This window comes from Poecile atricapillus, chromosome Z, assembly GCF_030490865.1.
Source record: "Poecile atricapillus isolate bPoeAtr1 chromosome Z, bPoeAtr1.hap1, whole genome shotgun sequence".
Taxonomy (NCBI): domain Eukaryota; kingdom Metazoa; phylum Chordata; class Aves; order Passeriformes; family Paridae; genus Poecile; species Poecile atricapillus.
This window is the reverse complement of record NC_081289.1, coordinates 144850375-144864894: the sequence shown is the minus strand read 5'-3', so window position 1 is coordinate 144864894 and position 14520 is coordinate 144850375. Positions and strand designations below refer to the sequence as shown.

Below are 14520 nucleotides of genomic sequence, written 5' to 3'. Positions count from 1 at the left end.
TATGGGTTTCATGAGCACCATACAACAGGATTTTCTTATGCAAATGCACAAATATTTTGTGCTTTCTGAATAAAAGGGAATACAGCTCCACTAATTTTTTTTTTTGAATCCCAGTAAGCAACTGCTGGGGAGCTCATGGAACAGCATGGAGTCAACTATAGCACAAAGCTGTACTTTCAAGATATTTTAGGATTAAAACAGCAATAGCTATCTGCGCACAAGCAACCTCTTACTTTAGATGCAAGCAAAAAACTTGATGGCAGTCCTGGGAACAAGGAAGATTTCCAGCCCCAGGTCTGATGAAAGTGGGACACTTATCTGTGAGTGTGAAGGAACAACTACAGAAAGCCTCCTGCAAAAAAAACCCACAGTGCTGCACAAGTAACCTCTTGGAGTTCTCTCCTACTGCTGAAAGGGGCAAACAAAATCAATGGAAGCTGCATGACATAACTTGAAAGCTGTATTTTGATACATATTTATGTATTTATAGATATCTAATATATTTCCAGGATAAAATACTGGCTCATACATTAAGTTCAGCTAAAAAGTTCAGATAATTTTTAAACATCTCTAAGCCAGTAGTACCCATAGTTTACACTATTTATGTAAAAATGTGTTCATCTAACAAACAAATACGTATTTTTCCCCAGTAATCTACTTACCTATTACACTTAATTTCTGCATTTAGAAAAGTACTAGACAATTTGTTCTGTTCCAAACAACAGTTTGAGAGAATTCTAAGGTTTGGTTTGTAAGCATGTTAATTAGCAGAGTGAAAAAATTCAATAGCTAGCAACAAAAGGAACATTTAAAAAATTAAATGGCACATGCAGCTCTTTTCTGGGAACTTACTTCTGACATTCTGCTGAAATTTTTAACTCTTTGGTTCTAGAAAGAAAGACTTTAATCAATGATCCAAGGTTTCCCGTTCGAGGATTCTTCTCAACTACATGAGGAAAAATAAAATACAATCATAAAGCATGCATAAGATGACATTATCAAGTTCAAATAATACATAAAATCGAATCAAATTCCAATGTCTTAAATATTTCTAAATAAAGAATGCTATGTCTTGTTTTTCTGTAGAGGCATTCTTCTTTCAAGATTCTCCAGTACATGGTTTACTAGCCCATAATTGTTCTCTAAATACTATTAATCCCAGATTTAAATTTTCCCAAACATGGGATACTCATATTGCTTCCTTTCCCAGACTTGTCTGCAGCACAACAGCCTCCTGTAAGAAAACTGGGCAGATCTTCTCAACTACCTTTTACCTTCTTGCAACACCATTGATCACATTTATATCATCCCTTCCTTTTATCCTCTAATTCTTTCCCCTTACAGATCACCTTAAAGGGCAAAGGGAAAAAGACATAATAGAGATGGAATTATTTGTTTCAAACCTTGCAGTTATATCAAGTTCTGTAAAACAGTTAACAGTGGAAGTAAAGGCTTGGGATACACACAAACACACTCTTTAACTGTTCTAATCTTACTACGGCAACATATACAAATAGAATGCTAAAGGCATGAATGTGCACAGGGATGCTGTTCCCCAGTTTTTCTGGTAAAGTACAGGGAAAAAAGCACAAGGACTCACCTAAAGACTTACAGACTGAGATTGTGGCTTCTTCCAAAAGCTTTAAATCAGCACTAGATAGGAGGAAAAGAAAACAAAAATAGTTACACAAGCAATTGGGTTCCTGCAGTTGAAGTGAAAATTCATTACAAAACGATAATAAAATCTTTCTATGAACCACTTAATTTTAGTCATCCATTAGTTCATTGAGGTCAGTTTGTCCAACCTCTCTGCTCAAGCAGGATGTCCTAGAGCCAGCAGCCCCAGACTATGTCCAGGTGGCTTTTGAGTATCCCCACAAGCTCTCTGAGCAACTCATTCCAGTGCTCTGTCATCCTAACATCAGGCAGTGCAATATTCTTTTCAAGTACAGCAACTATAAAACAGGAAACTAATATTCAAAAGTGAATTGCTCATCAGAGTGAAATTATGTCGGCGTCTTCTCCCAGGGAACAAGGGACAGGATGAGAGAAAACGGCCTCAGGCTGTGCCAGAGGAGTTTTAGATTGGCTGTTGGGGAAAATTCCTTCATGGAAAGGCTTGTCTGGTCCTGTCAGAGCTGCCCGGGGCAGTGGTGGAGTCCCCATCCCTGGAGGGGTTGAAAAGCTGTGTGAATGTGGCACTTGGGGACATGGGCAGTGCTGGGAAATGATTGGACTCATTGGGCTTCATGGGCTTTTCCAACCTAAAGGAATCTGTGATTCCGTGAGCATTTTATTACTGCTAGTTTTGCAGCTTTAGTGCTGCCATGCTCAGTTTGGTGTTACTCAAAGTACAAATAGAACGGCAGCCTACAGAAAGAACTTGAACTTTTTTTACAAGAAATTTCACATGAAATGACGCACTTTTAAAAACATGAATAAAAGAAACCTCAATCTGACATTTAACCTCAAGCTATGCAGCTCTTTCCTTTTAACTAATGTTATTATACTAGTACAACAATCACATCAGATACAGCGAATTGTTTGTAACTTCATTAATTGCCTCGTGATACGCCTCAGAAAAACATCAACTCAACAGAACAATAAAGCACTAAAGCAAAACCTGACAGCAGCCACTGAAACCACACCAGCTGCGTCAAACACATACTTCTGACCTACCAGTGCAGGGCAAATGATCCTCAAAAATAATCCTTAACAGATGGGAAAACAAGACAAATCATCAGATACTGTGTTCAATGCCACACTGAACAATACAAATATTAATAATTAAAGGGCACCCTGTTCCACCATTCCCATCATTAATTTTTTTTCCTTATATTTTGCCTGAATCTGCCCTCTTCTAGTTTAAAACTATCACTTCTTGTCATATCATGAAGGCCCTACTGCTCAGTGTTTTGGAAGAGACGGTAGAGCCTCTCTAAGACTGAACATATAGCCTGACCTTCAAGGACTTTTGAAGTTCAACAAATTGAAGGACAGTCAAAAATATTTAGCTCAATGCTTGCAGTCATAACACAGTCCTCTCTTTTTCAAGTCCAGTGAAGTCTTTTTAAATTTACATGGTAATCCACTTTACAGCACACTATTGCATCAACCTGAGATTATCAGTGGTGCTGTGTGGGAAGCTGTTAAACCAGCTCCAGTGCTGAAAACCCTGTGGAGCCACGCTCTTGGAAGCTGTGGAGTTTGAGCTCTTCCCCAGCTCACGAGGACTAGAAGATACTGTAGAAAGAGCAGTCAAAATAATTATTTCAAAACTCTTCAATAGGAAACTATTCAAGATAGAGACATCAAACAAATTACATTTTAAGATGCCTGCAAATTTTCTTGTATATCAGACTAATTTACTGTGTAGTGAGCTGACAGCTGAGACAGCTCTTCACCTACAGCTGAATATCCTAAGACAACTTTAGATTATGCAGATTGGCTTGTCCTGATATCAATTACCAGCATTCATTCGTCTCTTACAAACTGCTTTGAAACACAAGATTCAGAAAGAACAAACTTACACTTTGATATATACCAAAAACATTAGGCTTGGTCTCAAAGGTGGTTTCTTGTTCCAGCACTACAAACATGCAGAGTAATTAAAAACAAATGGTATTGAGCAAGAACACGCCACCAGCAACTACAGACAACACAGTTTTCTAGGTCTATGTGACCTTACACTCTTTTAAAAAAACAAAAACTTCTAAATTTGCCCAGCTGGCTTCTTGTCATCAGGATTTATTCCTTCCAAAGACCTGGCAGGCAGGGAGGGTGAATATTACAATGGACAACAACTCAGTAGAGAGTTCTTAGGTACTGAAAAATCATAATCTAACACAACATGACCCCTCCCACTATCCAAAGATCCTGGGGACACAATCAGAGTGGTTATTGTAATTGCTCCAGGATTTAAACCATACATGCAGACATTCAGCTTTGAATTATGGTTCATTTTCTCCCTAATTTCTAAGGCTAGGTTTCAAAGTATAGCATTCTTACAGTTTTTTTTTCCTTCTCTTTGAGTTATTAAAACCCACACAAAGTCCTCAAAAAAATTCCGCAGAGTTGTTTAATTTCTACAAGTTGCGAGGATCAAAACCAGTGACAAAGCAAGCAAGGCTTTCAGATCTTCAGCAAAGCTTTTAACACTCAAGTAATTCTTTTTCATACTAAAGAGAAGTTTAACGCTTAAAAATTAACTACAGCCCACTGCCTCTTATTCATACAACATGAACACAAAAGTGAGTTTTTCCACACTCAAGACTAGGTAACAGCTACTGCAAAATTTCAGTTCACTCAAAAGAAACACCTAGTGAGGGGGAATCAGAGCAGAAATATCACCCCAATAGACACACACCATTAAAATACTCAGTACCGTTCCATCCCCAAGGATGGATTCATGGAGACAATATCATGGAGGAGTACAAATACAGCAGCTCATTCCTAAGTATCTTGGGCCAAACTTAGCAGTGACTTTCCTTTGATTCCTGGGCAAGAAAGAGAAGTGAGAGACATGGAAAAAGCTGTCAGGGGACTTTCTTGCGAAGAGACAGAAGGTAAATTACATTAAGATTTGGGTAGAAGATGCCAGAGTCAAGATTCACAAGGTGGCACAAAAGAAACGGTACAACCGACTTTTCTCTACAGTCCTGTAAAAATTACATCTGGTTAATGAATGAACATAAGAATGGAAACTCAACACTGAAACATCTGTCCTTTAATTAAGCCACACAGAACACTGCTAATAAGTACCTGAATTGTATTTCAGCTCTAACAAGAGCAAGGACTGATCAAGTTAAACTCCTTCACTGTAGTGATCACAAAAGTGCAAATTCTCTCTGAAAACCCTTACCTGAGGAATATAGACTACCCTGCTGTCAAACACCTGTCAAATACATGTCTGGAGCACAAGCCTGATGAGGAGTGGCTGAGGGAGCTGGGAAAGGGGCTCAGCCTGGAGAAAAGGAGGCTCAGGCGGGCCCCTGTGGCTCTGCACAACTCCCAGCCAGGGAACAGGGACAGGAGGAGAGGGAACGGCTTCAGGCTGGGCCAGGGGAGGCTCAGATTGGATATTTAGGAAAATGTCTTCTTGGAATGGGCTGTCCAGCCCTAGAAGAACTGCCCAGGGCAGTGGTGGAGATGCCATCACAGGAGGGATTTAAAAGGTGTGTGGGTGTGGCACCTGGGGACATGGGATAGAACACATAAAAGTAAAGAACAGTTGTTAAGGATGAAGTGTAAAATATTCCCTGCTCTATGAGGAACATTTGGTGTGTTCACAACATGCAACAGACTATCTATTGCTAGTAATAAACAGGCAGTAAGTATGGAAAGTCAACTCTGCCTGCTGCTTGATGGCTGTGCTGGGCATCAGCAGAAGGAACCCAGGAACTCCAGTAACATCCAGGAAGCTCTGTCCTGGACAAGACACCTCTATGGAAACTGGTGACACACATATGGAACAAACTCTGGGGGTCGTGGGGCCCTCACAGGAGCTGTGGCTGTCCCATTCCTGGAAGTGTCCAAGGCCAGGCTGGACAGGGCTTGGAGCAACCTGGCATAGTGGAAGGTGTCCTTGCCCGTGGCAGGGATGTGGAATAGGATGATTTTTAAGATCCCTTCCAACTCAAACTGTTCTGAGCTTCTGTGACACCAGCTTCAAGCCACGGACCTTTAACAGCACGATCACAGTGACCTGGGTGAGTTTACACATGTACTTCAACTGGCACAACCTGCACTGAACCACCTTGCTTTCAGGGAGCAGTACATATTTACATATTCACCAGTTCTACAGTTTTCCAAGAAACTAACAAAAGGTATCACCTGATGTGGGGATTCAAATAGGCTGTCAACATATGGGCAAATAGAATAGATTCAAAGCAGAATATTCTTAACTATAGGGACTTTACTGGCTCACTTGGACACAAGCAAATTTGTAAGGTGCGTGGTTGCTTCCCACACACTTTAGAGAAAAAAATTCCAGGCTTCACAGGAGTTCCTCCCCCATTCTGTGATCTGATGTCCAGTATTTTCAAAGTACTTGATAAAAAAAAGAAATTATTTTATTTGCTTTTCTTTTATGTAGAAGCTAAGTCCACAAATCTCAGCAAAACTAAAATTAATAATAGTGAAATTTGCTTCCTTGACAGCACAGCCATGTTTATAGAAAATTGGTTTGTCTTTGTTTATTTTAAAGGTATCCAAACAGGAGAGGTTTTACAGTGGCAGTGATTATTTTCTGTAACATCTTAACACCATTTAGTAAGAATACTTTGCATACCAATTGTCACTAAAAACTGCTCTATACACAGGCAGCATCTGTGTGACAGCAGCTATTACATATCAGTGGTGAAAGTAAAGAATAATCAAGGATAATCATTATTTCATTGGGATTTAGTAACTTTGTGTCTGCAATCACTCATCATAGTCCAAAGAGTTTCTTCATCAGGAAGTTAGTTTTCTGTAAGAAAACCTCTTTTCAGTAAAAGTGGGAAAGAATGGCAATTTGAGCAGTCTATTAATCAATAAAATGTCATCATTTTCACTGACTGAAGATTTTTACTTCTGGCTTCTTATGAACAAAAAGAAGGATTCTGTAGTCAGCTTTCTGGCACATATTGTAAAAAATATTACTTCCAAAAATAAGAGGATGGGGGAAAAAAGAAAAAGGAAAAAAAAAAGAAACAGTGGCATTACAAATAAGATTATTTTTAAATGGTTGAATTCAGCTGCCTTACTTTATAACAATCAGCCTTCCGCAAAAACATAACTATTAAGACAGTGAAGGTTGTTTCCTGACAGCAGTCAACTTTGAAGAACATGGTTTTATCTGCTTTTCTTTCAACAGAACCACAACATGTTTCAAAGTTGCAGTGGCTTCTGTTAAAGTATCTCCACATAACAAGAGAAAGCATAATTGGCCAAAAGCTGCAATTATAAACATACTCACATCACAACACCTGCCCTTAGTATGGTAAGAAAAAGATCCAAGCCAAAGCAGACAAGTACTCCTCTAAAAAAGGAGGGGGAAAAACCAAATCAAGTAGATTTCCTGACAGTTTTTCCTGAAAAGACCTTTTTTCTTTGCCACTGAACACAAAACAGAAGAACCAGCCCATTTACTAAATTCATACTGGGGGAATGCTGATTTTAATGGACTAGTTGGAGGACAGACATCAAAGAATATAAGGCAGCATATGATTTATTGTACCATTTGAAAAATGTACCATGTTAAGGCAACATAAAAGCTTCTCATTTTTATGTCTTTCCATTAAAGGCCCACGCGCATTATTCTTGTATCAGCAACTCATTAATAACTCTCAGGAAGGAACAAAGCAGAACAGTAAATATTAAGCACATGATTTTCAGCAAGTTCTGCTTTAGTTAACTTCAAGTTTTCCATCAGAAAATAATTGTAACTAATACCACCACTAAGGAGGAGGTTGCATTCTTGGTAGCAAATCACAGAAAAGCCAGACAAACACAGAGTCTGACTAGACTGGGAGCTAACACTCCAAAGCAAACCTCATAGCTCTTAATCCTGACAATAAGTAAAAAAATCATCCAGAAAATCTGTATTTAATTTTTCCAATATCCAAACACTATTGGATTGATAGGTCAGTCACCTAAAGTATAAAAGTGGCAGATTTAAGTGGTTTTATACAATTTTAATTCAGCTCCCACAAGTCCCTTTAGTGCAACAAATAAGGACCCATGAAGAAAAAAAAAAATAGCATGAAGGAGTATGAAATTTGCATATCAAGTACTTTCCTGATGGCTGAAACCAGAAATGTCTCAGCAGACATTTCAACAGTACCTGCTTAGCACGTATAATTTGCTTTATGGAAGAGGATATCACAATAAACCTTTTACAGTGAAAACCATGAGGCAACCTAAAACTAAACTGCTGGAAGCTGCTCCTCTGACTGTCATTTATGTCTGCACCACTTATCTACTCCCACTCCTAGACTGTGAAAGGCCCTGGTGGCTTTCTTTACCTGCCAGATACCCAGGCTGGTTCTGGCTGTTACTATTCACTCATGGCAGGGGAGTCGCAGGCAGTGAGCAGGGATGCAAGGTTATCTGATATAGACAAACCAGCTCATTTCTGATTACTGACAGCTGATATTCCCTCTTAATATTTGCCTAATTATTAAGAAAATCAACAGTATGTGAGGAAGAATAAGCAGCCCAGAAAGGCAGAATATTAGACTCCTTGCAGGCAGCTCTGCTTTGTCCACACACTCTCCTGTTCATTTTTGGATGGCACAGCAGGTTTAAGCAATCCCACCTTTTAGCTCAACAGGCTGCTGTGCCCCAAAAAATCAATCCCTCATCATGCCAGAATTGTTTTGTGGTGCCAAACTATGAATCACCATAGGGAATTATCTTGGCTGAAAAAATAAACACTTCTGCTGTGTTTTCCAGATAGATTAGTTCCTGATTAAACCCACAGAAGAACAAAATAAACACTGGAAGAGATAGTGAAAGGGCAGCAGCATCTTACATCAATGTTGCTGATAAGAGATACAGCGACTTTGCAGTTGGCAGCACGGGCACTTGGCAAACTTTATTCCCTATAGAAAACTACCTTGTGGTTTTCACAGAAACAGACCAAAAAGTCAACAGGAATGAAAAAATAAAACCTATTAAAGAAGGCACGGCTGAGAAAATGAGCAATGCTAAACAATTTTGCATGGAACCAGAAAAAGAGAGATTAACACATTCAGTCAGGTAGAAGTCAGGAAAAAAAACAAAAGGGAGAACCACGAAGATGAGACATGGATAAAAGGACAAAGAGATCAACCAAACTGAAAGGGGAAAGAAAGAAAAGCAAAATAAGGACAAATAAAGGAATACAAAGTGCCAAGACACACAAAGCATATGAAAATGAAGACAGCAGAGCACAAAAAGTGGTGCTATTTTAAGATCTGGTATCATGTCTTCATTTTTCTCAGAGCAGAAAGACAGTAATTCTCCATCTCTCAAGCCAAGGCACAAAGACTACTGTTCCACAGAAGGTCCAGCTACATTTGACACCTGGGATCTACAGTACCTGAACTAACATGGAACAGCTTCTGTAAAGCAAAGCACTAGTCACAAGTTCCTAATTAGAAAAAGCATACATGGAAAGCAGTTAAAAACCCCACAAACTTACTTAAACTCACTGATTCAGATTTCCCTTGGAAGCCTTCCTTGCAGAAACTGTTTCCTTGCTATGGCTTACCTGACAACAAGGTAAATTTGCTGGGCATCTGTTGCTGAAAGGAGTAAATCTACCCTAGCTCTATCACTTCTCCACCTTTTTAGTTTTTGCTTGGTTAATTTGGGTTTGGATGATTGCTTTCCCTACCAACATTAATTTTTCTATCACCTTCTCTTGTAATGTTTTTCTTTGCCTCCTCCCCTATGATACTGACTTATGTAGAACAGAATTATGTCCAAAGCAGCATCCAGAGAAGACAGCCCTCTTTAGATAGATCTTTTACTCTGAAGTATCACCAACTGCCTCCAGAAAAAAAACATCACAAAACTTATACAGTTCCAAATAACACTTGCAAACAGCCACCAGTTTTGCAACAGACACCAGTTTTGCAACAGACAACTGGGAAAAGTGAATTGAAAAAGAAAAGAAAACTGCAGAACTCTGTCCTTTATGACAGGTGAAAACTGGCTCCTTTCCACAAATCACAAACTAGCATCCTGCTCCTGCCACTTAAGCCTCATTAAAAAAAGAGTTAACTTGGTAATTTGGAAGATTTCAATCTCAGAAATTGACACTGACCTCTATTGTTCTATTCCTGAAGGCAAGGTTATCTGATATAGACAAATGCTGAGGGTGCTGTGCAGCCAACATCATCCAATTTCACTTGCAATGGCTGTCTCAGGTAGATGCAACTAAATGCGAAATTTCTGTTTCCTTCCAATACTAAGCTGCAGAAAAGATGCTTCTGAAAATATTTCTCTAGCTCCCAGGCAAGAGCACCATCTGGTGTTCAACTAATTAAAGTTTTCAACCTGCATTCGGATCATTTTATTGGACTGCTTGTCTTTTTAACTATGTTTCTTGCTTGAGGGTTTTTCGTTTGGTAGGGTTTTTGCTTTGTTGATTTGGGGGATGCTTTTTTAGAAAATTAATTCTGCACTGGATCTGAATTCTATGAAGCAGGCATAAAAAAGCTGCAAAACAAGCTTAGAAAAACTCCTTAACTTTCCTGGGGGAATGAAGAAAAATAGAACCAAAAAAAATCGGTGAGGTTTTATTTGTAATTAATCACCTTAAAAAAATACAAAAACCAGAGTATTATGTAAGTTCTTAGAATACTGTCAATCTCATTAGTCATGGATTGGCTGTAAATAATTCTTGTCTTCAGGGATGTTAGAGGAAAAACAACTGCTAGCTCACACCTCCCAATTCTGTACTGCTCTCTACCAGCTTTACAGCCCCCCACAACACCATCCCCTCTTCCTAACCTCTGGCTATTCTCTCCAGATAGAAGCAAAAATACTTCCTCCTCTTCACTCTTTTCAAAAATAGCACCAAGTAAATGCCTCCCAGTTTATTTTCCTTAACCATTTTCCATTCCAGTTGCCTGAACTTTCACTTGCAGAGAAGCACCAGTTTTATGCTGAAAACTGTAAAAATAGCTTAAGTAACACCTTAAGGTATTAATATCAGATTGTTCTTGTAAGACCGATAATTAACACACAGGCCAAGGAATTTAGCAATGGAGTTGGGTTAATAGAAGCTACAGGAACTTAAATTCTCTACCTCAGGAGATGTGCTATGGATCCTCTAAAAAACAGTGATTTTATTTATACCCACACCATGTCCTGGAATGAAAAGACATCCAAAGTTTGAATTTTAGGTACTTAGGAAATATCTTTATGGAGAATACACACAAAATTTCTTTTTAAAATGCAAAGAGGGTGAAAAAAAAGCCATACAGACTAAGCAACTCAAAAGTTAACCTACAATTAAATCATGCAAGAAGTACAATTCACTCTAAATTGAGAGGAAACATCAAATGTTGGAATCTTCAACAAATCCAGTCAACCCAAATGCTATACAAAGGAAAAGAAAGCTTCCTAAAACAACAAGGAAAAAAGTTCCCCCCAACACTATGGACCCTATTTCTGATCTTTACCAGGAGAATGAATAGTAATTACAGCTATTATGAAGAAGAAAGAAACCCACAGGAATGGCTGAGGTGGTGGAAAATGCTTCCAAACTTAGAAATAACAGTCTATTTTACACAGGCACTTATTCCTCTGCTACCTAAAACAGCATTAACTAACATAACCATTGCTTTCAGACTGGTCACTTCTACAAACATGTTATCAAAGCCAACTCTTCAACACCCTCTTACCTGTTAGTTGGAGTAGTGAAGCTAAAAGACAGAAGCTGATTCCAGAATGGGTCATTCTCAGAGATGGGCTCTGATCCTGACAGTTTCTGTAAGTACTCATTTTCTGGAAGCTCACTGATGCTGCTGCTATTTGCTCCCATCTTCTTTATTTGGCAAATGAAGGGTCCTTCTAAATTTTCATTCCTTTGAGGAAAAAAAAAAAGAAGAAAAATATTTTAAGTCTTTTGCACAAATAAGGAATATGCAGACCTTGAGCTAGCCATCAGAAATGCTTTAGAACTCCTTGAAAAATTACTGAGATGTAGAAATCAGGCACACAGGAATATATTAGAAAGATTTCCTTTCAATAAACTGGACAACAACATCTTTGATCAAGAAAGATACAAGTTTCTGTGCTATTGCTTCAGTCATCATCTCATTTTAATAAATTATACTCAGCAAGAACACTGCAGCACAGTTTTATCAGTAACAAGGCTGCTAGCAGTGGGGAAAATTACATAGAATTCACCATTTTAATGGGGGTGTCAAGCTGACATACTATTCAGAAATGTGTTTTCAAACTGAACATGTACAGATAGAAAATTACTCCTTCTGTAAGGATGCAGGTAATTCCTGTGTGCCACCAATGATCTACACCTTTAAAGTTCCTGCCTTTCCAGAGTAAGCACAGCTCTTATCATGCTGTTATCAAGCAAGCAAAGGTACTACTGACCATACATGAATCTCCTGACCTGTGTAAAATAATGTCGTTCCTTCCAGACAACTACTTCAATGGGAAAAAGCCATAAAATGAACTAATCAGAAATACAACTGCTTTTTGATGGAACACTGCAGAAGCTGGCACTCCAAACCCTCTTACTATATGTGTTGTACTTGATCTGTGTGAAGAATGAGAAGCTTTAAATTCTTCATGCTGTTTCTCATTTTTATGAAGTATTTAATTAAAGAAGGAGAACCACCACAATGCTATTGACTGTGTGTCACAGTCATTGACCTCACATCTTTCCAGGGCATCAACTTCAATAAACTTCCACCTTTTGGTGGAAAATACAAAAATACAAAATAATTGTGACTGATAGGTTTAAAAGTTCGTATGAAAAAAAGGCACCCCCATCAAGATAAAAGTGTTGTGGAATATTTACTGTAACCTAAACACTCACTCCTGAGCTGGCATAAGACATAAGAACAGGCACAGCTGTATCAGAAGCTGTAAGCTACCACCCAGTAGGAACTTTCCCCTTGGTTTCTACAAAGGTACAGATACAAAGTATCAGATACAAGATATAAAGCACAAGAATCACTATGGTGCCGATCAGCTCGAACTCATCAACTTCCTGAAGCAATTACTTTCAGAAAAGACACTTCTAATAGCAGTTAGTATTAATAAAGAACTGTGTAAATATGAAGAAAGCTTACTAAAAACAAACAAGAGATGCAACAAAAAGCTGCAACCTTAGCAGCCATAGTGGAAGTTCTCTGAAAAATTAGTATTTGAGATTTAGAGCAACTGCATAGTTCCCAAATCTGTCAAAACAACAAAGACAGCACAGTCATAGTGCAGAATATAAAATATATGAAGTAATGAAGAGACCTTTAAAATGTGAAATCCTACCCCCCCCCCAAAAAAAAAAAAAAGTTAATTGGCGATTCTTTTCTAAATTAGTTTCTAAATTTTATTTGTAGGAGACTCTACAGGCACAGACACCTTGCACCGAACCAGGTTGCTCCAAGCCCTGTCCAACCTGATGTGTTTGCAACATGTTCAACTACTGCAAAAGCCAACAATGATTCTGTTGGCTCTGGACCTATATTTTTGATTCAAGCCCTGTCCCTGTGCCTTTAAATGACTTAAAGGCCCTACATTTAAACCTTTATTTCTTGGAGGAAAGACAAGTCTAGTCTGTCTGCTTCAAGTTCCCATTCTCTGCTCATGTTTTCCAGCTCACTTGCTCCAAGACAAACAACTAATGGTGAAGAGAACCAAGAGGCAGCTGGAGCCCTGCCCTCAAATCCCTCCACCTTCACCTGGAACTCTTGAGTTCTTCATGCCAGAGCACTGACAAAAAACTGACTGCCCAAAATTCTTAGCCTGTTCTCCTAAGATGAGTCACCATATCCTCTATTTACAAGCTACTCTTACAGCTCCCTGCAGCTCCCAAAGCCCCTCACATTTATACCACTTTCCCAGAAATATGACAGCAGCTAGAACAGGTTTCATGCTAATTCTTGAAAAGGAGTCATGCTTGCTTTCCAAATTTCCTATGGCATGACAGCAGGTTCGATACCATTAAGATAAAATCTAAAACAAAGAAGGCTTTAACAGCAAGTCTTAGCAAAATTTTATTGTCTGTTTTCAGTCAGTGTGAAATCACTGTGGTCAAGAATATGCCCAGTCCCACGGCTACAGCCACTCTCCCAAGCAACATGACAAGCTATGGAGCCCTTTGTGAGCCCTACAGCCCTGACGCCCAGCTGGCTCCTTCCAAACTGCAGAGAAAATGTTTCACTCCTCAGACCTTCCCCAAAGCAACAGAAAAATAAGGCACTGGTTGATTACTTTCTTCTCTAAATGAAAAAAAAAAAATCATGTCATCCAGACCTGTCAAAATAATCTGCCTGCTAATTTGAGATTTAAATACCTGATAGTAGTTTGCAGATAAGGGGACTTGGCGAGCTTTGACTTCCACTCATTCAAGAGCCAACAAATCTTGGAACAATCAAACAAACACATATTTTTTCTCTCTCTTATACCCCAGGTGGCCTCTTTCCTCTCCTAAGTACGTTACACTCACTACACCCTTCTGAAGTAAAAATCTCAGCAAGTTCTACTGATCCTTCCCATAGATGACTACTGTTACAGACACACAAAGCTAACTCCTTCCATCAGGAAGTTGTGTTATCTCAAAACTTGATGAAGTGCTCTGCAATGACTTCATGATGCAGCCTAAGCACCTTCAGCTCCTACAATGTAACCACAGACCCTGTTTTACATAAAACAAGACATTTCTAAGGAACTCCAGCCATCAAGTGACCAAGGAAACAAGTCTTTCCTTCAGAGTTCATGATTATCCTACTGGAAAAATGTCTAAAAATAATTGAAAATAGAAAAAACCCACAACGTTTAATTTCCAGGCATTTTAAC

The 14520-nt window shown here is 38.8% G+C and overlaps 1 protein-coding gene across 5 annotated transcripts in view; it reads right to left on the bottom strand.

Moving 5' to 3' along the window:
• The window catches only part of DYM (dymeclin), a 211596-nt gene that overhangs the window by 188760 nt on the left and 8316 nt on the right, over positions 1-14520 (bottom strand). For all 5 annotated transcript variants that reach the window (XM_058827192.1, XM_058827194.1, XM_058827193.1 and 2 more), the window contains exons 2-4: positions 11379-11561; positions 1601-1653; positions 853-946 (exon numbers count right to left, since the gene is read on the bottom strand). In XM_058827192.1, coding sequence (XP_058683175.1) covers positions 853-946; positions 1601-1653; positions 11379-11518 — 287 coding nt within the window. In that variant the 5' untranslated portion in view covers positions 11519-11561. The remainder of the gene's footprint in view (positions 1-852; positions 947-1600; positions 1654-11378; positions 11562-14520) is intronic.